Genomic DNA, 24,358 nt, shown 5'->3' with positions numbered 1-24,358 from the left:
TCTAAATAATTAAGACTCAAGAGAACATCTGACTTTACGTCATTAGAAAGAAACTTCATATCTGATTCTGAAAGTGTATGAAAAGATTCTTGAAATCTGTTGTTATACAAACAAAACCAAATGTTTAATTCAAAAATGCATGCCCTGAAGCTACTGGTTACTAGGTGAAGATGAGCAGGACCTCACCTATAGTGAACTGAGGAGTGTGGTAGGCAGAGCACTAGGCAGTGGGTTAGAACGCGCCGCTCCTGGCTGACCTGACCCCTTTCCACAATTTCAACTTTCATGAGTCATATAACAAAGGGTATCAAAACCCTGCATATCTCAGAGTCTCCAGGTTAAAATGCAGTAAGAATGGCTCATTTCTTTATAAATTTTGAAGTACTAGATAAAAACGCAGAGCTGAACAAACACAGGTTTGAGACCCAGCTCTGTTATTTATGAACTGTGTGATCTGAGATACATGAAGTGGACCTTGTTTAAGCTCTAGACTCTTCATCTACGAGAATGGTTAACAAAGAAATGGCCTCATGTTCCCACCCAGCATCACTGCTGGATTCTAAATGTTCATAAAGCCAACAAAGACTTATAAATATTAAGAATTTAATATATAATTGTTGATTATTGGTTTGCATAAAGGGAGGCATAGAAATATTTACTGAACACTTACTCTGTGTTCTAGGCAGTGTGCCAGGCACATGCCATAGTTCTCTCATTTAATCCCCACAACAGTCCTGTGAGGAGAGGAAATCATCAGTAGGAAAATTGCCATGGCTTTGCTAGCTCACAGGGAAGGACAGGATAACTAGTGCTGGGAAGGAGAAAAATAGATTATGTCTTACTGTGCATGAAATGAATGGAAGCCATTTTAAAGTTTGTAGGATTTTTTGGTTGTTGTGATAGTGAGCCTCCAAGGTTGCCCCCAGTGATCCCGCTTCCTAACATTTAGGCCTTCTCCACTGAGCCTTGCCAGCCCACAGCCCCACCCAACCCCAGAATCAAGGTTGGGCTGTGGGACTGAGAGAATATAGCAGGAGCACAGGAATGTGCCTGCCAAGTTTAGGTTATAAAAGATACTGTGGCTTCCACTTTGGGTGCTCTTTCACGTTCTTGCTCTTTTCAGTCACTTGCTCTGGGGGAAGCCACTTCATGAGGAGTACTATGGAAAGGCCCATGTGGCAAGGAACTGAAGCCTCCTGCCAATAGCCACATGAATAAGCTTCGAGGGGTATCCTCCAGCCCCAGTTGAACCTTATGAAGACTGCATCCTAACCAGAGACCCTGAGCCTGATCCACTCAGGAAAGCTGCTCTCAGATTCCTAACCCTCAGGAAATGTGTGAGATACTGTTTTCAGTTACTGCTTTGGGTTAATTTTTTACATAGCAATAACTAATACAGGTATGCTACTGACATTCAGTGGCTAGGGCTAGGGACTGTCTTATATAATGAATTTTACTGCCCCAAATGCTGATTAAGAAAAAACAGGCCGACCACCAAAGGACTTGAGAATATCAACCTTGTGTGGTGAAAAAGATTCAGTAGAATGTTTTCCCACATTTTCGGTTGTGCTGTTTTATTCAGAGACTATTCTGTAAAATGTTTTATATGCTCAATTAGAATTTAAGATAAAAAAAATAGATTCAAGTAAGAAAAACCCAGTGGACTCAGATTAATTTGAGATAAATAACTATGAGAAATCCAGAGCACAAGGATGTCTGAGAATCAGTGGAGAGAACTGGGAAGGGCCTGAGGACTCTGCTATTCCAGGGGACAGTTCCACTAGGGGGGTTTAAAAGAGTGAGGAATCCACAAGTTCATCCTCCGAAGACAAAGCAATTTAGAGCTGAGAAAAGAGCCCCTTGACAATCTAGACATAGTTGCATTAAGTGCCCAGAGAGGGTCATGCCAATCTTCCAGGCTAACAACATCAGTTCTGCTTCATGAATGACAGCAAGGTGTCTGGTTGCCAGTGGGAACTATGCAATGATCACTTGAATTTTGCATGTGCCAATAATCCATTATGTAGCCCCCTGTTATCCCAAGTACCCTAAAAAAGGCTATCAAATGACAAAAGGGCAGCTTATTAGGGTAAGATAAACACAAACACTCACTCTTCAAAGCTCCAGCTCACCTCTAGGAAGTTTTCTCTAATACCCTCTCCTTCTCCGCATCTTCCATGTATGTTCCCTTAAGAACTGAACACACGATACTGTCATTTGTCTTCTTGACTGTCTTCCCTGTTAAACTAAAGTAAGGTCCCCTAGCGTAAACTTTCCTTTCCACTTTCCCAGCTTCTGACACTGATGCTGGCATACATCCATTCAACAGACACGTAAACAAGGGCCTATGATGTGCCAGCTGTGTGTGAACAAAGACACTTAACAAACTCTGCCCTCAAAGAGAATACACTCTGGTATGGGAGGCGGACGCATGAACTAGCATTTACAATATATAGTAAGTGCTCTGTTAGGCTGCTACAGAAGTAAATGGGGAGGGCATGTCACTCACAGGTTCAGGGCTGAGGGATGCAGGAGGTTGGCAAAGAGTAGGAAAAAAGGCCTTGCTGGTGGAAGAGCAGGATGCACTCAGGTGGCAGAGAACACACACGGCCATGAGGAAAGCCTGTATGTGGCGTGCTATGACATGACTGGTGCACAGAGAGCAATGGAGATGAGACTGGGGTGGCCTGCTGCTCCTGGGACAGGAGAGGGCTGGTGATGTGAGAGATACTTACAGGATATGGGAAGTGGGGATGAGGTAGCATAGGGTGTGGGTAGGATAGTTACTGAAGCAGCCTCTTCCTCATGGGGCCAGAATGTAAGTGGAAGGACAGGTCTTAGGACAAAATGAAAACGGGCTATTGTGATAGTTACTGAGCTACTCATCATGAAGAATCTGCCAGAGGACGTGCTTGGATTAACCACTAAGAAAGAGCTTAACAAATGCAAATGGATCCTTAAAATTAAAACTCTTCTGGAATGGTTAAACTTAAGGTTCTCCCATTTAGAGATACCAGTATCTGGTATGCTGATAAAAAAGTCAAAACAATCAGAAAATCAGAAAAAGTCCTAACTAAATCCTCAAATTTAGCCCACTGTTTAGAAAGGCATTAATTCCTTTCCTGGTCAACTCATTAAAAAACAAATTTCTCAAAACATACAAACAAAACCAAAAAATTTCTCCAGAGAACTTCATCTCTGTCTCTCCAAAAAATCCCGTGAAATAACCATATGTTCCCCTGATTGTATATTTCTTACTTTTTGTGGCTTCCTTCCTCATTCTTGGCCTTTTTCATAATTCTTTTTGTCCTGTTTGGGCCACGTCCTTATATCAAGTGTATGCCAGAGAAAATGCTGCTTACCAGTACTCTGCTACGCCTGGTTCCACCTGCCCTTCCCTATACAGGAGAGGGAAGGTAACAAATAGGTAATAAAGTAAGTCTAAGATCTGACTATTATAGAAGGGAGAATTGATACCATCATGTATCTGGAAAGCCAAGAGGTATAAGAAGCTGAGGTTTAGATAATCATTTTCAGAGTTCCTTTTATTTATCATCACTGGCTGATAATCCTTTTGAAAGGGCAAAAGGTTAGAAAAAAGGTTAGACGATAGCCACGGAGACCAACAAATTACGTTACTGTATTTTCTCTATTTCTATTTCTCATATTTCATGAAAGGTGGTCAGAGTTTAATTGTGAAAAAGCCACTATAAAATTCCCCTTACTTACAGCTTCTTTCTCTCTGTCCATGATGGTTTCCAGTTCCTCAAAATGTCTAAGTTTGATCTCCAGTTTCTTCATTTGTGTCTCAACCAGGAGAGCTACCAGAGACTTGATCTTTCTCTCTTCCACGGCAGCCAAGTGCTAAGGGCAAAAAAATCATTCAAAGAATTTAGGTAAATGTTTGCTTAATAAACAGTAAGAAAATGCTGAAATTACTATTATAAGTGGGAATTATGGAATTAAGAATGGTGCCCTGGATGCCCCCTTTGCATGTTTCTACTATTTATTTCAACTTAAAATAACAGGGACTTCCCTGGTGGCACAGCGTTTAAGAATCCACCTGCCAATGCAGGGACAAGGGTTCGACCCCTAGTCCGGGAAGATCCCACGTGCTATGGAGCAACTAAGCCCATGCGCCATAACTACTGAGCCCGCATGCCACAACGACAGAAGCCCTTGCACCCAGAGCCCGTGCTCTGCAACAAAGACGAGCCCTGCAATGCGAAGCCCGCATACCGCAACAAAGAGTAGCCCCCGCTCACCACAACTAGAGAAAGCCCATGCACAGCAACGAAGACCCGACACAGCCAAAAATAAACAAATAAATTAATTAATTAAAAAAAAATAAAACAACAACTATCCATGCCTGAATTTCTGGTACTTACAAATATAAATCTATATATAGATATGAATCTATAAATACCAGAAAATAAGGATTAAAAGGAAACTTCTTCCATGCTAATCTACTCTCTTCAAAGAGCCCACTAAGGAGAAAAGGTTGAATCAGGGCCTTGAAAGGCAAAGGAGGACACCATGGCCTGGAAGGCACTTCCCCTTCTACCACCCACTTACCTCCCACCCTCACTCTGTAACTCTGTTTTTCCCTCCTGATGAACTGTCCAGGAGCAGGCAAGCAGTGCTCTCCCTCAGCAATCAACCCTCAGATGCAAAGCCCCTACTGAGTGTCTACTATGAACAGAGAGGAGGGGGTGAACAATATTCAACCCCTAGTTTGGGGATAGGGTATAAGACAGGAGGTTATTTTGGAAGAATGTACCACTCACTCCCCTGTACAGGACTGATGAGTCCCACTCATGCTTCCTGTCAAATCAGCAGCACACAGAGGAAGATGCCACATTACTCAGAGAGGATGAGGATCCCACATTTGGCCAACGTCCTGACTACGTGCAAAGGATGAATACCACCTTCTCCAGACACCATCCAAGAGCTTATACCAACAAACTCCCAACACTATTTTGCACTATTACATCTACTGAATTTATGTGCTTATCTTGCTTCTACACAAGGTTGTGAGAAGTAACACGGAGTGGCTGACTTATTGATCTGTGTTTCTTATAGAATCTAGAAGGAGTGAACATACAGAAGGAGTTTAATATAGGCTTTTGGGAACTAAACTGGTAGAGAACACTTAAATAAGAGCCTTATTTTTCACTCTTTTACAGCTGATAAAGAAAAATATAGTTTTATACCTGTAGAGACCCATCTGCAGGAAGATTCAGAAGTGTAAGCAAAAGATTTTATGAAAGAATCTACAGCTATTAATGGTCATGTTTGCCTCCCTAACTACATTAAGCTGCATCAATAACACCAAAAGTTTAAATAAAGATTACATGATTCTAAGCCTGTTATCACTGATCGTGTTATGCAATTTCATATTTCTAATGAGATATAAAAAAACAGGTTACAAAAAAAATTCAGACTGTCACAGACTTCTCAAAAGCAAAAACTAGGTTTTTGAAAACAAAGGTAAAAATGCCTTCCAAATTGTGAGGGCTAATAAATTTCAATCTAGAATTTCAAGTACAACAACTTAAACCAATTAGGTGCAGAATAAAGACAAACTTCCAAAATCAAGGACTCAAAATCCTACACATGCTTTTGAAGGACGTGCTCCAGTTAACTTCGTGTAAACTGAGAAAAAGATAAAAGACATGAGATCCGGACATCACAGACTCAACCTAAGAAAGAAGTCCTAAGTTAACAGGGTGGCACAAACAGGCCAAAAGCAAATAGGGACAAATGAAAGAAGACTGGCAATATAATGATAACCAAAGCTGGGTGAGGGGTACAGAGTCATTACACTATTTTGTCTACTTCTGTATATATTCCAATAGTTGCATAATAAATTTTTAAAAAGGGCAGAAGGTGGGTCAACAGACGGTGCTGGGACAACTGGATATCCAGAAACAAAATGATAAATTTGGACCCCTACCTCACATAATACACAAAAATTAACTCAGTAGATCATAGATCTATATGTAAGCGCTAACACTAAAACATTCTTAGAAGAGGTGGCGCAGTGGTTCAGAATCCAGCTGCCAATGCAGGGGACATGGGTTCGAGCTCTGGTCTAGGAAGATCCCACATGCCACGGAGCAACTAAGCCAGTGTGCCACAGCTACTGAGCCTGCGCTCTAGAGCCCGCGCTCCACTACAAGAGAAGCCACCACAATGAGAAGCCCGCACACCACAATGACGAGTAGCCCCTGCTCGCCACAACTAGAGAAAGCCCGCGCGCAGCAACAAAGACCCAACGCAGCCAAAAACAAACAAATAAATTTATATTAAAAAAAAAAAAGAAATTCTAGAGAGTTCTTTGAACAGAAGGAAAAAACCTCTTCCATTAAAAGAAAAAATTGAAATGGAGATAGGAACTGAGAAGCACCGGACAGGGAAAACTGAACTTAGGTTCTAGCATTATTGAAGAAGTTATAAAAATAATTTGGATTAAATTGCAATAACTCAAGAATGAATTGTGTAATCATTAGGAAAAACACTAAAAGAACAAAAGTGTATGTAATGAACAAGGTCACTGGAAAAAAATACTAGAATAAAAATTATTGAATTAAAAATAAGATGTTACAATCGGAGGAAACTGATGAACAGCACACAAAATTGCTCTAAAATATTTTTGCAACTGCTATGAATCTAAAAAGTGAAAAGGAAAAAAAAAAAGGCCTGTCTAAGGCTACATAACTATCATGTGGGGGGAAAGGGGTTAAAATCCTGGTTTGAAGACTATAAAACATGATATATAAGGTGTGATGTAGAAGAGATATTGAATAAGTAGCTGTGTAGGCAAATGATAATTTTACTGCCTCGTGCATTAAGGGTGGTTTGATTATGCTGAGAATTTAAACTGGACCAGCTTTAGCCTGCCTGCCTTCCTCCCTCCATCCCTCCCTTCATTTGGCTGTGTGGGGCTTTGTTGCCGTCGCGTGTGAGATCTTTAGTTGCGGCATGTGGGATCTAGTTCCCTGATCAGGGATCAAACCTGGGCCCCATGCATTGGGAGCGTGAAGTGCCAACCACTGCACTGCCAGGGAAGTCCCCAGACGTTTCAAAATGTTCTTTGCTTTATATGTACTCACCTTGTCTCCTTTTATGCTAAGAGTTTCTTGCCATTCTGGTCCATGAATTATAATACATTTAATTCATGGATGGATGTACTTAGAACAGTGCCTGGAACATGGTAGGCGCCTGATACCTGCGAGCTGTACCCTAAAAGCCCGTTTTGTTGGAAGATCCTCCTCTGCCTGCACTGGACCGCTTCTAACATGTCTTTTAAGACTTGGCCTTAGGCATCACTTCCTCTGGGTAGCTCCCTTACATCACGGCTCCCACAGCCTCCATGACGATTCTTACTGCACTGTATTTTATCTATTCACTTGACTTTTACTCCCCAGGGTCAAGGCCCGAGGAAGCCCCACATTTATGACTGCTTGGCAATTTTAGCGATGCAAGAAATAAGGAGATGAGGTGGGGAGTAGAGAGGACACGGAGAAGAGGCAGCCTTTATCCAAAGCCTAGAATTCACCTGTGACTAAGGTTAAAAAACCACTAGAAATCTCTGGAAGTAAACTTGGGAACTTTGAATGCAGGATGAGAATATAACCAGCAAAGCATGGCCTTCAATCTAAAGAAACAAATTTGAGTAAAAAACTCAAGAAAAGAAAAAACAAATCAAAACCTGAATCTGTAAACTCTATGGCAGTTGCATTACTAAAGACTTATAGGATTATTCAGTCTGATTTCTAGTTTAAAAAATTTTTTTAGGGCTTCCCTGGTGGCGCGGTGGTTGGGAGTCCGCCTGCCGATGCAGGGGACATGGGTTCGTGCCCCGGTCCGGGAAGATCCCACATGCCGTGGAGTGGCTGGGCCCGTGAGCCATGGCCGCTGAGCCTGCGCGTCCAGAGCCTGTGCTCCGCAACGGGAGAAGCCACAACAGTGAGAGGCCCGCGTACCGCAAAAATAAATAAATAAATAAATAAAATTTAATATGTATCAAAATTAACCCACCTCAAGTGTAAGAACTATTCATCGGCGTGGTTAATCACATCTGGGTTTTGAGTGAAAACAGAAGAACTAATGTTGCACACTAAATTTGGCGTTTTCATATTTCAAGCCTTAATAGCATTTATTTAAATATTAATATAGGGCTTCCCTGGTGGCACAGTGGATAAGAATCTGCCTGCCAATGCAGAGGACATGGGTTCGATCCCTGGTCTGGGAAGATCCCACATGCCACGGAGCAACTAAGCCCACGTGCCACAACTACTTGAGCCTGTGCTCTAGAGCCCGTAAGCCACAACTACTTAAGTCCACGCGCCTAGAGCCCATGCTCCACAACAAGTGAAGCCACTGCAATGAGAAGCTCACTGGCTGCAACTAGAGAAAGCCCGTGTGCAGCAACAAAGACCCAACGCAGCCAAAAGATAAATAAAATAAAAATTAATATAAACCCTGATTTTCTGTATAGAATTATTTAAAACAAATCACTGCAACTTCTCAACTTCTTCCATCTTGTAACCCCTATTTATAAGAGGAGAGATACAACAGATTTCTCTGAAAGAACTGGCCTGTTCCTATGTAGTCTCACTATCTGAATTTTACTGACTGAACCCTAATGAACTTACTAACGTGCCATTTCTCTATCTCCTACATTTCTAGATCACCTACATTACTAGATTCTTTTTGTTGATTTAACCTCCATGACTATTCATATTTTTACTGGTAAGAGATTCTGATCTGGAAGAAGACAAGAAATTTCCTTCATGAAACAGCATGCTTCCTGCTATTAAAGATTTTAAGAAATTCTGCTAATTTATGGATTTGGTGATATATATGTACCATCCAAGAAGTCAGCAGAAGTCAGAAAGGCTTAAGAAATAGATTCTGAAGGGAATTAAAAAGACTTCACAGGGGCTTGAAGTGATTAGACAAATGTTACTAAGCACTGGACCAAAGCTGCTAACAGATCGGATCCAAATACCACTTCTGTCTGCTTTAAGAAGAAAAAAAGATGGTAAAAGTGAGAGTTAACTGTTGGAATGCATTATGGGAGTAGGGTGAAATATGTCATACTACACACCCTGGTAGGTATTTTCACGCTACTTCTAATAATAACCTACCAAGAAACATGTTATCTCCATTTTATATAGAATGAAACTGAAGCTTAGAGAAGTTAAATATCTTGCCAAAGGTTGCAGTTAAATCCACTGGGAATTGAATTCAGTTCTGATGAGAGCCTAGAAGCAAAGCGGGGCAGTAAGAAAGGTGACACAGAGAGACAGGGAGGAACTAACAGTACTGTATAAATGTTTCTAACTTTCCCTGGTTTTTCTGGGGTGGAGTCCCTAAAAATTAGAACTCAAATCATCATTAGTATAGCAGAGGTGCTAAACAAAGAAAAAAAAAGATGGACACTTTTTTAAGCTAGCTGTTGGGTTTTTAGTTGTAAAATGTCTGAAAACATTTTCCTTGGAATGAAGAATTTTTATCAGATTACGTTTCTGGGTTGGTTGGGATCACAAGACTCTGAGTCTGGAGATCTGGGTTTTGGTACTAGTTCGGTCCATAACTAGTTACATAATTTTAGGCCCATCATTCACTTAAAAAAATTATTTATTTTATTTATTTATTTTTGGCTGCATTGGGTCTTCGTTGCTGCACGCAGGCTTTCTCTAGCTGTGGCAAGCAGGGGCTACTCTTCATTGCGGTGCACAGGCTTCTCATTGCGGTGGCTTGTCTTGTTGTGGAGCACACGCTCTATGAGCACGGGCTTCAGTAGTTGTGGTGCACGGGCTTAGCTGCTCCGCAGCATGTGGGATCTTCCCGGACCAGGGCTTGAACCCGTGTCCCCAGCGTTGGCAAGCGGATTCCTAACCACTGCGCAACCAGGGAAGCCCCTATCATTCATTTCTATGGATCTGTTTCTACATTAATGAGACGAAAAAGTTCAATAAATTCTAAAATCATTGTGTGATAACACACATGAAACATTCGTTGTTAGGGCTTATAAGTATCTATCAGACAGTAATCCATTTATAAACAAAACCTGTGTGAAAATCATTGTGCAAAAGTAGAATAAATTTATGTGTTGTGTCTGTGTGAGAGAGAAAGAGTTTGATTCCAAGAAATTTTTTTTTTCTTTTTTCTTTTTTTTTTTTTTTTGCGGTACGCGGGCCTCTCACTGCTGTGGCCCCCCCCGTTGCGGAGCACAGGCTCCGGATGCGCAGGCTCAGCGGCCATGGCTCACGGGCCCAGCCGCTCCGCGGCATGTGGGATCCTCCCGGACCAGGGCACGAACCCGTGTCCCCTGCATTGGCAGGCGGACTCTCAACCACTGTGCCACCAGGGAAGCCCCATTCCAAGAAATTTTGAATAGTATATAATCCCTAATTAGATTTCACCTAATAGAGTCACTCCTCAAGGTTACATTTCCAACATTTTATTCTTTAGGTTACATTTCCAACATTTTATTCTTTAGTTTTTTTTCTTATCCTTCACACTAAAATGTCTAGTCTAATGTCTCCACTCAAATGACTGTGAAGTTCAAGGTTAATGACTGATTTTAAGCTCCTAAGAGGCAGGGACTATTCGTATCTATTTTAGGCATCAAAATAAACCTAGTATTGTAGTACAGTGTTTGGCACATAATGGGTACTCAAATACTGAATAATCAAAGTATGGCACTTTCCATCTTACAGAATGCTTTTTTTGGGGAGCCACACCAGTGCCATATGGCTCGTAGCAGGATCTTAGTTCCCTGAACAGGGATCGAACCCGGGCCCCCTGCAGTGGAAGTGCAGAGTCCTAACCATTGGACCGCCAGGGAATTCCCCAGAATGCTTTTTTATACATAAATTTGACTGATTCTCATTGATAATCTGGTCAGAAAGGCAGATCAGAAGGGACCTCTGATTAAAAAAAAAAATGATGTAGGTTCAGAAAAGTTATGTTAGCTGCCCAAGAGATTAGTAAACGGCAAAGCTCGAACTAAAATTTTAAATTCTAAATCCAAAGGATTTTAGTTATCACCCAATGTCTATTATTAACAATTAGCAATTGATATTTTAGTGGCTACTTTCCTGCGGAATTCTTAGAAGGGACTTGTGGTAGGTTAAAGACGGCCGTAAACTCATCGGCCTTTCTTCCACTGGAGAGAGAGGGACTACAACCCCTCCTCTCTAACTGCCTTGCCCTACAGAAAATAGTGGTGATATTTTCTGGGTCCCAGCTTGGGAACTCCCATGTCTTGTCTCTTGCAATGTTCTTTCTGGGAGTCCCAAGCTTCCATGTGAGAAGTATATGATCATTCTGTTGAAGCAACTACAGGGAGAGACCTAGAGACTACACGGAGAGGAAATTGGACCCAGCTACCCCTGCCAAGGACTAGGACTTAAGGAAGCTACCTTGGACCTTTCCAGATGAACATACCTGTAAGGTGAATACCACTAAATGACTCAACAGATAAAGCATGGAGCAGAATCACCCAGCTGTTCGGTGCTCAAATTTCACAAAATCATGAGATATAATAAAATGGTTTGCCTTTTAAACCACTAAGTTTTGCTATTGGAAAAAAAATGTGGTACCTGGAAACAGGGCGCTATTTGAACAAAACCCTAAAGTGTGACTTTGGCTGTGGTATCATGTGGTGAGTGCATTCTCAAGAAAACCACTGGTGAGAGCTTAAAAGAGAGGGAAATATTACTGCAGATTGGACAGAAGTAGATCTTTGCTATACAGAAGCACAAAGTTTGGAAACATTGTCACACTAGTGATGTGGAAAATAGGGTAATTAATAAATTTGTGGATCTGGCTGGAGTGATTTCCAGGCAAAATGTAAACATTCTTTTTGTATTTTATATAAGAAAAGAGAGGAACCAAAGAAGGAAGAATTCAGTATTCAGGTACAATTTAGACGAAACAGAGCAGGGTTTGAAAATAAAACTGCTTCTCATCACTGGTTACTCCCAGCAAGAATTTGAAACTTAGAAATGGCTTTAGGACAAAGATCAAATCCAGAGCACTACAGTAAAATTTGAACTCAGAGTAAATACCTCCAGGTGTGCCTGGCTGTTAGACCTTTTGAAGGGAGTGCATAGCAGGGTTTCTAAGAATCCTAAGGGTATGCCTCTGCTAGAGAGGAGGGTCTCTAAGTATCTTTAACAGCAGGTCTCCTATATTTTTTCATTGAGCTTCTTGGATCTGTATAATGTCTTCCATCAAATTTGACAAGTTTTCAATCAGCCACAATTTCTTTTCTTTCTTTTTTTTAAATTCCCTGCGTCTTTTTCATTTCCTTCTGGGACTCTCGTTACATGTATGTTGGAACACCTGACTTTTTCTGCAATTTCTAAGCTGAAGCTCTACCACTTCTCAAGAACAACTGATTCTCCTTTTGTTGTCTGCCTGGTTGATACCAGTGCCCTGAAATGTTTGTTGTAAACTTGTTTTCTATGTTGGCCTCTATATCCCCTCATCACCCTGAATGTGGACAGAATGTCTGACCGGTAGACCTGGGTAGAAGTTACACAGTGTCAGGTATGGGCCCAAGCCACAAGACATTGGCAGGTTTTCCTTCTTATCATCTGGGACACTCTTCTCTTAAAGTTTCAAGCTGCCACATAAAAAAGTCCAACACTTTGATACCACCCTAGTATGAAGAAGCCCAGGATAAGTTCTTAGAGAGGCTGTGTGCAGACAGTGATGCCAGCCAGCCTCCAGGTGGTACAGCCACCCCAGCCTAGGCATCAGGCGTGTGAGTGAAGCCATCTCAGGCTCTCCATAATAGCCCAGGCATGAGATGAATACCCAGTAAACTAGCCAACGCCACACAGCAGAATTTTTCTAGCTGAGTCTACCAGAATTTCTCACTCATAAAAATCATGTGAAATCATAAAATGATTATGATTTTAAGCCACTAAGCTTCATGGTAGTTACATAGCAATGGATAACTGGAGCAGGAATACTGCTAATGCTCATGCTATGGATTCTTAACAGATCTGGCAACAGTGATGACCAAGGCCTTCCAAAAACAGGGCTACAGAGAGAGCCCCAACTTTTCTCATAACGGCTTTATAGAACCTAAGAAGAATAAGATGGTCTGGGAGTGTGACACAGATGACGTATGGAATGTGGGAGAAACAACCTAAAAAACGATTAATGGTAAAAAGTAACTCGATCGGGACAGCTATGTGAACTTTACATAAAAAATCACGGCTTCTAGCTGGTAGAACAGAAGTAGTTTCTATTTAGTCATGTAAGGATGGAAGTGAACAGGGCTAACTGCAGGCAAAATGATCAAATAGGTCAATTTTTCCTTCTGTCTCCTCTCCGCAGTATCATCAAATAAAGAGAGATGGCATCAATGATCAATGCGTATAATGCAAATCAATTCAATCAATGTTTATCTGGTAAACCGTTGTGACTAAAATGTACAATGAAAATTTTCCTTGAGAAAATTTTAAAGAAAGAAGTTTAGGCATAAGGGAGCAGGTTATGAGGTATTTCTGAGAGTTAAGAAAAAAATCTTCCTGTTGCTCCAGAACTAACAGCCAGTTACCATAAAGACAAACCTGATTTTTAAAGTATGTGGGCATGGGGTGGTAGTAGAAAAAATCTGAAGGAAATGTCTGTGTGTTCTTAAAAAAATGTGATTTCTGCTATTTTAAAAGAATTGAATCCTACTGCTGCTGATAAAAGAGGACCTACTCTACTTTCTGGAGTTTCTAAGTTTATTCCAGCAGTAGTTCTGTATTCTTACTTCCAGCTAAACCTAGATGGAAGGGATGGAGAGCACCCAGCCAACAGTGCTCCTTTTCACACCCACATACCACTCTTCAGGTGGGTTAGTCCATAGCTTGTCAGTAGCTGGAATGAAAAAGTGGATGTGATACCCAAGAGCTCCTCATATGGCAAGGGTGGGGAAAGCCATAAAGCATGCCCACCCTATCTGTTTTGGAGCTAGATCTAGAACCTCTAATTACTACTCCATGTCAGAGTGTGACAAACAATTAAAATGTATCAAGGAAAACTCTTAATAACAAAGCTGTTTATAGACTGAGAAGAACAAAAAGAGAATAAGAGATAACTTGGATAGGCTAGATAAGTTGTACTAATTACAGTAATTTAAGTGAATTCCTTACCCCTTAATTACCATGTAGTACAAAAATGATTATGTGTGCTGTGAAATGTATCAGATACAGCTCTAAGTGGCACTGAACAATTCATGTGTGCCAAGTCATGTAGCATGAGCATGTGAACACTTTCACAAATCAGTGGAAGACATAGGTGTTCTGAGAACGAAGACCCAAGTTCCTTCCCAGTTATTAGAAGTAAGAGTGAGTGATGATGAGGGAGTATAAATTCAGTGACCTGGAAAGAAAATGTTCTTTGGACACTCTTCTAAACCTTGTATGGACTATCCAAGGGCCAGGGCAATTGATCCATAAAAGCAGTTTCTCTGCAGTGAAGGAGTCAAACAGCTGTGGCAAAGTGGTCAGTGGTACACAGTATACAAACTTTTGTGCCCAAAGCTGCACATATTAACAGCTATGAAAACATCATGAAGCATTCGTAAAACTTTTTATGGTCATCTACCATTTTAGTTCCTTCTTTGGCAACTTACAGTGAAGCACACATAGTAATATAGAGAGGAGAAATAATGGGAAGGAACAGTGAGAGAGGCGCGCTCTGTGAGAGGGGAGGGTATCCAAAAAAGCCCAGCTGGAGATGGGAGAAGGGGGCAGTTTGTCTGGTAGAACTGCAAGAAACAGTTCAGGACAGACAGGCAAGGAATGACACTTGAGAAGTGAGAAGGGTCCCGATCATGAAAAACTCCCAAATTCCCTAAGGAGTTCGAGCCTGAGAGAGACAGGGAGGTTATTTAATAAAGTATCATGCTCATATTTGTTTGTTTAAAGATTCTTCTGCATATGATTCCTTTCATATGAAGTCATGGTGTTAGGAGACAGGCTAGCATCTACTCCTGAAGGGAATCACAGTAACTGGAAGGGACGTGAGGAAGCTTCTGGTGAGCTGGTAAGGTTATGTTGCTTGATATGGACGCTGTTTGTGAGTCTATAGGTGGGTTCAGCCTGTGAAAACATTCACTAGTTGTAGACATATATATCTACTTATTTGTATATAAGTTATACTTCAATGAACAACTGAATAACAAAAAAGATTACTCTGGCTGATGGACAGAGAATGGGATGAAGGAAACACGCAATATATGATGGGGGGTGGGGTGGGAGGGCCTGGGCATTATCGGATGAACTAGAGCACCAGGAACCATCTGGTGGCTGAACAGCTATGGAAAATGAAAGTATAAGAGGAGTCAAAAGTGACTTGAGTGAAGACTGGGTGGATGGCTGTGCTATGCCCTGATAAAAGGCATACAGGAAGGCAGCCCTCCTGGCTTCCAGCTCCTCATTTATAAAATGAGAAAACATACCCAAGACAATCTTTAAGGTCTCTGAGATCCTTGATGACAGTATGAACAGTAAGAACTTGGATAGCTTAGAGACAATGAGATAGCCAGGAGTCCAACCTGGCAGAAGACAGAGATTAAAAAAAATGCTTCCAATGAAGGAAGAACAAAACCAAACAAATGTGAAACAACAGTCAAACTGGTGTCTACATCAGTATTCATTTAAACAAGAGTACATCTCATAAATTCCTAGAGGTTGGGGGTGGTAGAAGATACAGAATACCTAAAATTGTACTTAAAAACCATGAAGATCAGGAGGCATCTTTGGAAAAGACTGGCTAGTATGAATATGCAGAACCTCGATCTACTGTGAAGTAACATTCAGCTGGGGTATCTGTCTGAACTGACTCAGCAAGACTGTGACCTGTAAACACCCTCCCCCACACTGTCTGCACCTACGTCAGACGGGTAGGCTCTCAAAACAGTAGTCTTATGGTTTGAACTGGGTCATCTATGGATCTGTTATAAATCATGCTACACAGATTAAACTCCTGGAGAAGTAGTTCACAGCAGCTAAACAGTCTGGGGGAATTAAAGACCATGAGAAACATCTTTACCAATGGATCAAGAACAGCTCAAGATAAAACGATTAGCTATATTCTAGTAACCACTGCTTGAAATGTGGTGACCTATAATGACAGGAAACTACTTTTGAGGGTAAAATAGAAAAGGGGTAAATAGATTTTTAAAAACTTGACATATTCATGCCTGGAATGCTTTCAAGTGCTAAATTAAAACAAAGCAGGGAAAATGACATTCTCTTTTCTTCTTAAATATGTTGGGAAGCCAATACTATGTTATATATAGAGAAAACCACCCCCAGGAAAGCTGGCAAATTCAAGAAGAAAAAGAGCTATTTAGGTTCCCTCTCTTTCAGTCTGTAAGAGGAGGGTAAAGTATTTATACAGGGCAACAGATTTTTGTCTTAAAAATTACAAATACTTCAATCTGGTAGAAATTATTGGAACTATAGTCCAAGACACGTTCTGCAGGTACATTGGAGGGACTTTAAATTCTGCCTTCAATCACTGCGGTCTTCACAAGACTGAAGGACACAATGAATAAATTGAAGGCAGCAACCTTTTAGGATCAAGTCTGCTATTTCCACCATTCTCCTGCCTGTGGAATTCCTAACTGAGAAATGTCACTCAAGCAAATAGTCATCTCCTATGGGGTGCAAGGCTCTTTATACTAAATGTTCCCAAGAACCTCAAAACAATACAGCCATTCACAGCTTAAGAGAGCACTAGGAAAAGAGCTGTCAGGGGCAAACCTTGGCTTTGGTTGCAGCTGAGGCAAGAGCAGCTGCTGCGGCTGTGGCTACATTTCCTTCAGAAATTTCATGTTCTACTTTCTTCTTCCCAATATCACTTTCTCTTTCTTTACAAGTATCAGTGAGTTCCTTGTTCTCTTCAGTCTCCTTTTCTTCTGGGGGGGAAAAAAAACCAAACCAGAAAGCTTTATTACCAGTGTGCCCAGTCTCAATAGGCCATCTTACTTCTCACCTCTGCCACATGATGAACTAAGACTGATGCTACAAAGAGATCTCAGTGCCTTTTGCTTCTTAAGATTTCTACTAAACCATTCCATGCATGTAAGTCTGCTTCTATTTGAGATGGATGTTCTAAATAGTACACTTTGTCTTCTCTTTATTTCTCTAAGCTCTCTGTGTAGTTCCCTTGAATATAAAGGAAAATTCAGGGGAACTAAGCCCTAAGACCAATATGTTTGCTCATCAGTCAATGAAATGCTCTGGGAAACCCGAGGGCCTGGAGAAAATCAGAAGCTGAGACCAGAGTACTTCTGCAAGTCTTTCAAGTCAGGCAGGATGGGACACACAAGCAATGGACTGGAAATAAAATGGCAGGTCTGTGTGGTGATTTCAGTCACAGCTGAACAACTTGTTTGTCTATATATCATTGAAAACAATGTAGTCACTAGCATCAGCACTGGTACCTAAGTGCAAAATAAAACTCAAATGCATATTTACTGTTATGTTAAGAAACACAAAATAAATGAGGGAATATTTCTACACAATTTAACTGCCTACATTTCTCCAGTGCTTTTACTGGTTTACATAATAAAGTCCAAAGAGTTTCCTCAAATTACCTGATTTGGTATCTTCACTAACTTCACTATCCTGTTCTTTCTCACTATTTTTTTCATTTTCTCCATCTTGAGCTTTATCACCTTCATCCATTTCATTCTCCCCTTTGTTTTCTGCCTGAAAGGGTTACAAAAGAAGAGGACAGAGAATGAGAAAAAAAATTATCCTTTTACAAGTGATATTATCTTAGAATAACAAAAGGTTCCACTATTTTTGGTAAGAAATGGACTAGGTTCAGAAAGGTCTTGGAGAGAAAAACTGGAAAAGAAATAAATAAATTCAGAGAAATACCTTTCACTACTCTCAACTCCTGAGTGCTCACGAGACTTTAAGTCTCCAAAGCACAAATTCCCCACCCTCTCTGCTATAAGGCTAGAGATACAGTGTCCAAAGGAATGTCAGTGGGACTCATTTTCATTATTTACTGGTTAAATACTAGATAACTAAACAAACAAACAAATAAATAAATGGTTAGCTGGCTAGTAGGACTAAGAGCATTTAAAATAAACAGTACTGTTTAAACAAGGTCCTACTGTATAGCACAGAGAACTATATTCAGCAAAGAACTATAGAAACTATATAGAACTATACAAAACTATATAGAAACTATAGAACTATATTCAGCAAAGAACAAAGAACTATATTCAGCAAAAACTTAAACCAGCAAAGCCCAAATGGCTGATAGAATCACTTACAGTCCTCTGAGAGGGACCCAAAAGATCAAAATAAACCCAAACTGTTATGCTGAGAAAGGTAGTGCTCTCTGGCTTGCCTGTTGTGAGAGAATTCAGACAGACTGATTTTTTTACCTTTTCAGGCTGCTGACCATCAGTATCTGTTTCCATTTTTTCCTCTTCAGCTCCTTCTACAAGCAAAGCAATAAAAACAAGTAGTAGTACAATGTGGGGGAAAAGTAAAAGCTATTATAAAGCTGTGAAAGTGTCTGAAATACCACTACACACAGTAATACGGACAAATCTCACAACCATAAGGTTGACATAAAATAACACATACTTTATGATTGTACTAATTTAAAGTTCAAAAATAGATGAATGTAATCCGCAGTGTTAGAAATCAGGACAGTGGTTAACCAGGAAAGGGGTGGGTTCAAGAGTGGCTTTGGGTGCTGGTAATGATCTGTTTCTTGATCTTGGGGTCGCTTACATGACTGTGTTTAATTTGTGAAAATGCACTGAACTGCCCACTGAGGGTTTTCATTTTTCTGTATGCATAAAAATTAAAGTTCAAAAACACCTTTTAAGTAAAAAAAGGCAAAAATAATTTATTTTTAAAGATACTTAAAAGTTATATATTTTGAGTCAGTCAGGTACTAGAGAAACAGTGCAGAGCTAGAGATTCACTGAACCTCAAGAGCATCACACTCTGGCTGGGGAGGACATAAGCCAACAAGCCCACTGTGTTTGCGTACAGATGAGACGCTGTGGGAAGCACAGAGGGTATGGCTATCTCAGTCAGGGAAGGATAATAATTGCGTGAGAATTTTTGAGGCAGACATGGCTGGGGGGTGGGGGGTGGGGGCAGTGGTAGTACTTGTATAGAGAAGGACACTTCAAGGAAAGGAGGCAAAAAACTCAAGGGAGTAGGGGAAATTTAAGTTGTGGTGAGACTAGAAAAGAGACAGAGATCAAAAAGAGGGAGATAATGCCGATAGGGGCTGTATAATGAAGAGAACTGAATGTTGTGCTAAGGAGGCCTTAAATACATCCTGTAGATAAAAAGTTAACAAAGACTTAAAAACAAAAACATGATACAATCAGATAAATACTTTTGGTTTTAGAACTTTATACATAAACAAATGTTTCAAACATAATGAGGGTTTGCTGTGGTTTTAAATAAAAACATTCAAATATCCTACAGCTTAAAGTTTTATATTGTCCTCATAAATTATAAGGCTAATAGCATTTATACTCAATGAGAATATTTAAACATATTAAACAATGATGTTTAAAACTAACAGTGTTAAAGTTACTAAATAGGAAAATCTCTATTTTTCCAATTCTTAAGAATATAATAGGATCTTCTTGCTTCCAGAATTACGGCTGAATAGGAGCTCCAAAGGACATGATACTTTAAGACATCATGAATCTCATATCAGGTAGAAGAGCTTTTAAAGATCACCACCTTCCCCAAAATGCCCAAGGCCTACAGAACCAGAAGTGGGACCAGAGTGTGGAAGTAGTGGGACCAGGTTCTGATTATTTGGGAATTTGAAAGGGAATGGTTGCCTAGACATATTTGCTTCTAATACCTCACCATCAGGAAGTTGAGCCCATGGACTAGCCAGCTGCAGGGCAGGAAAGGAAGCCTAGGATTCCTGCACAGAGAGCCAGCCACAAGGATGGCCAATGTGATCTCAAGCCAGTGGCAACCCCTGGCTACCTGAAAAAGCAGCAGAAGCATCCTCTGCAGACAGTTTTTCCAATTCCAATTTTAGCCAAAAAGACATCAGAGTAATAAGCTCAACAAAGAGCAAACATCAAGAAAGAAAGCCACTAAGACTGAACAGAAACATTAATCAACAGATTCAGAACCAGAGGACTGCCAACATGAGATCTGTCAGACCCTCAATCTAGTGTAGCCATGGATGTAATATGTAGAGAATCATAAAGATCTCCCATCAACATGAGAGTATTACAGATGATCAGAAATTAAAAAAAACAAAAACCCAAAAGATAAAAATATTTCCTAGAAATGAAGTCAGTGTAAACAGATTAAACCAGGTGAAGAGAGAATTACAAAACTGTAAAACATATCTAAAGAAATGATCCATATATAGAACGGGACAATGGGGAATATGGAAACATGGAAAAAGATATGCCAGGCAAAACCGAATCCAAGGAATGGCGGTAGCCTTTTTGTGGTACTGTAAGTCAATACAGGCATTAAGAATAGAGTATTATTAGAAGTAGACGGTAAAACATAATGATGAAAAAGGTTTAATTCACCAAAAAATTGTTAATTTTTTATACTTTTAGGAACCTAATAAGAGTGTCAAACTATATAAAGCAAAAACTGACCGAATGGCAAAAAGAAAATGAAAATGTACATCATAGTAGGGAATGTGAACAGACTTGTCTCAATTTAAGACATACAGTGGATGGTTCTAACATATACATGTAGAATTCTATACCTAACAATTAGAGAATATATACATATTAATTTCAAGCTTACATGGAACATTAAAAAATACCGATCACATCTTCCAGTGCGCACACACACAAATCAATAAAAAGTTTAATCCATTCTAAAAAAAAAAAAAGTTTAATCCATTCTAAAAAAAAAAAAAAAACTGATCACATATTAAGCCATAAAGCTAGTTTTCACAAATTTCAAAAAGTCAATGGTATACAAACTAAGTTCTCTCACCACAATGCAATGAAATTAGAAGTTTAAAATATAAATTTCTCGGGCTTCCCTGGTGGTGCAGTGGTTGAGAGTCCACCTGCCGATGCAGGGGACGCGGGTTCGCGCCCCGGTCTGGGAAGATCCCACATGCCGCGGAGCGGCTGGGCCCATGAGCCACGGCTGCTGAGCCTGCGTGTCTGGAGCCTGTGCTCCGCAACGGGAGAGGCCACAGCAGTGAGAGGCCCACGTACCGGGGGAAAAAAAAAAAAAAAAAAAATTCTCTGTGCTTGGAAATATAATTTTGAGAATCAGTAAAAATAGCACTTAGGAGGAAATGTAAATGTGAAATAAGCCTTCTTATTTTTACATTAGAAAAGAAATAAAGGTTCAAAGTCTACAAGCTGTACATCCTTTTTAAGAAAATAGAAAAGATAAACAGAATATAGGAGGGTAGGGAGAAAAAAATTACGAGAGTAAAAAAAAAATTAAAGAAATTTAAAAAATAGTTTAAATATATAACAGAATCCTATATCTCTTCCGTGGCAGATCAAGAAAAGAGATGAAAGGCACAAATTAATAATATTTGGAATGGAAGAAAGGCCATAACTATTGATAAAAAAGCAAAGGTCAAAAAGGAAGTTGACAACAACCTACTGAAGAGGCGAAAATATTTGCAAGTAATATGACTGATAAAGGGTTAATATCCAAAATATATAAACAGCTCGTATTACTCAATATAAAAAAAATCCAATTAGAAAATGGGCAGAAAACCTGTATAAACATTTTCCAAAGAAGACATACAGATGTCCAATAGGCACACAAAAAGATGCTCAAAGTTGCTAATCATCAGAGAACTGCAAATCAAACCCCTAATGAGGTATCACCTCACACCTTTCAAAATGGCTCTCGACAAAAAGACCACAAACAACACATGCTGGCAAGGACGTGGAGAAAAGAGAACTGTAGTACACAGTTGGCGGGAATGTAAATCGGTGCAGCCATTATGGAAAAACAGTATGGAGGTTCCTCAAAAAAGTAAAAATAAAACTTCCATGTGATCTAGCAATTCCACTCCTGCGTATATATTCAAAGAAATGAAGACACTAATTCAAAAAGATATAAACAACCCAATGTTTGTAGTAGCAGTTACTTAACAGTGGCCAAGATATGGATACAACCTAAGTATACACCAAAGGATGAATGGATAAAGATGTGGAATACACATACACACACACACACACACACACACACACACACACACACACACACACACACAGAGAGGAATATTACTCAGCCATAAAAAACAATGAAATTTTGCCACATGCAACAACATGGATGGACTTGGAGGGTACTATGCTTAGTGAAATAAATCAGACAGAGAAAGACAACTACTCTATGTTATCACTTATATGAGGAATATAAAAAATAAAACAAACTAACATAACAAAACAGAAAGACTCACAGATATAGAGAATAAATTAGTGGTTACCAGTGAGGAGAGGGAAGGGGAGAGCGGCAAGACAGGGGTAGGGGATTAAGAGGTACAAACTATTAGGTATAAAATAAATAAGCAACAAGGACATATTTTATAGTACAGGGAATACAGCCAATATTTTATAATAAATGTAGTATAAGCTATAAAAATATTGAATCACTATGTTGTACATCTGAAACTAATATAATATTGTAAATCAACTATACTTTAATAAAAAAGTGTAAGTGACAAACTGTTCTGAAAAACTTTAGGCCAAATAAAATAGAAAAATTAGATTAATGAACAAATTATTAGAAAATTTATTTACTAAACAGATTTGGGAAGAAAAAGAAGTATACTCACAGAAAAACTGAAATAGTTTTAAAAAAACAAAAACACCACAGGTTCAGATGTTTTTACTGGGGAATTCTGTTTTTTTTTTTTTTTAAATAAATTTAGTTATTTATTTTTGGCTGCATTGGGTCTTCATTGCTGTGCGCAGCTTTCTCTAGTTGCAGTGAGCAGGGGCTACTCTTCGTTGCGGTGCACGGGCTCTAGGCGTGCGGGCTTCAGCAGTTGTGGCTCACAGGCTCTAGAGCACAGGCTCAGTAGTTGTGGCTCACGGCCTTAGTTACTCCGCGGCATGTGGGATCTTCCTGGATCAGGGCTCAAACCCATGTTCCCTGCATTGGCAGGCAGGTTCTTAACCACTGTGCCACCAGGGAAGCCCTCTACCAAACTTTTAGGGAAAAGATGATTATAATCTTCATAAACTTTTCCAGAGAACAGAGAAAAGGGAATACCTTCTAACTCATTCTATGAGGCCAGTATAACCTTGATTCACAGATTAGATACGGACAACAGATAAGGAATATTAGAGGTCACTAGACTAAATCTCATTTATAACCACAAATGAAAAACTCCTAAACAAAATATCTAAAGACAGAAAACAGTAGTATATAAAAAAGGCAATACATTATGACAAAATAATATGACAGTAACAGAAGAGTGATATAACATTAATATGTCTATCAACTTATTTGCTCACACACATAAAAAGTAGTAAAACTCAGTATCTTTCATGACAAGCTAGCTTTCATGACAAGGGCTAAAAGGAAAGTTCCTGTGCCCTCCAAAGATTGTTACTGATAATCCTACAATAAATGTCATTCTTCATGGAGAGATGCCTGTAGTATCCCCTTTAAAATCAAGAGTAAGACATGGATACCAGTATTACTACTTTCCTTTGATACTGCCATAGAAGTCTTGGTCTAGGTAGTCAATAAAGAAAAAGAAATTAAAAGAGGACTGGAAAGGAAAGAAGAAAATACTTATGATTTGCAGAGAATAAAACTATATACCTAGAAGAATCTGCAGAAAAGTTATTAAAAATAATGACAGCGTTACAAGGCAGTTACCTATAAAATTAACATGCAAAATCAACTGCGTTTCGATATGCTAACAAAAATCAATTCTAGATAAAGACACATTAAGAAAAAAACTTGAATCATCTCCTAATCACAACACAAAAAGTGCCAACCATAAAACAGAAGACAAAACTTTATTAAAATCAAGGACTTCTTTTCATTGAGATGACAAAAAGAACAAGTAATAAGAGAAAACACATGCAGCACAGCAACTAGAAGACTAGTACATCAGATTTATAAAGAAAAACATAAATACTATAGAAAAGTAAGTAAAAGAACAGTTATTTTACAGAATGACATATGACCAGTAAATTTAAGATACTCAAATTAGTTGTAAGAGAAATATAATTTAAAACTATAAAAGAACATCATTTTACACCTGCTACATCAGCAGAGTCTAACACTAGGAAGGTGTTGGATCAAGTGTTACTGGTCAACTTTGGGAAAAAACTTGGAGTTTCCTA

The 24,358-nt window shown here is 39.5% G+C and overlaps 1 protein-coding gene across 1 annotated transcript in view; it reads right to left on the bottom strand.

Moving 5' to 3' along the window:
- SMARCC1 (SWI/SNF related, matrix associated, actin dependent regulator of chromatin subfamily c member 1) overlaps nt 1–24,358 on the bottom strand; it is a 178,098-nt gene that overhangs the window by 28,676 nt on the left and 125,064 nt on the right. The window contains exons 22-25 of the mRNA XM_065886493.1: nt 18,437–18,492; nt 17,630–17,744; nt 16,794–16,948; nt 3,730–3,864 (exon numbers count right to left, since the gene is read on the bottom strand). Coding sequence (XP_065742565.1) covers nt 3,730–3,864; nt 16,794–16,948; nt 17,630–17,744; nt 18,437–18,492 — 461 coding nt within the window. The remainder of the gene's footprint in view (nt 1–3,729; nt 3,865–16,793; nt 16,949–17,629; nt 17,745–18,436; nt 18,493–24,358) is intronic.

Source organism: Phocoena phocoena, chromosome 10 (assembly GCF_963924675.1).
Source record: "Phocoena phocoena chromosome 10, mPhoPho1.1, whole genome shotgun sequence".
NCBI lineage: Eukaryota > Metazoa > Chordata > Mammalia > Artiodactyla > Phocoenidae > Phocoena > Phocoena phocoena.
Note: the sequence above shows the minus strand (reverse complement) of the source record. Positions and strands in the feature narration are given on the sequence as shown.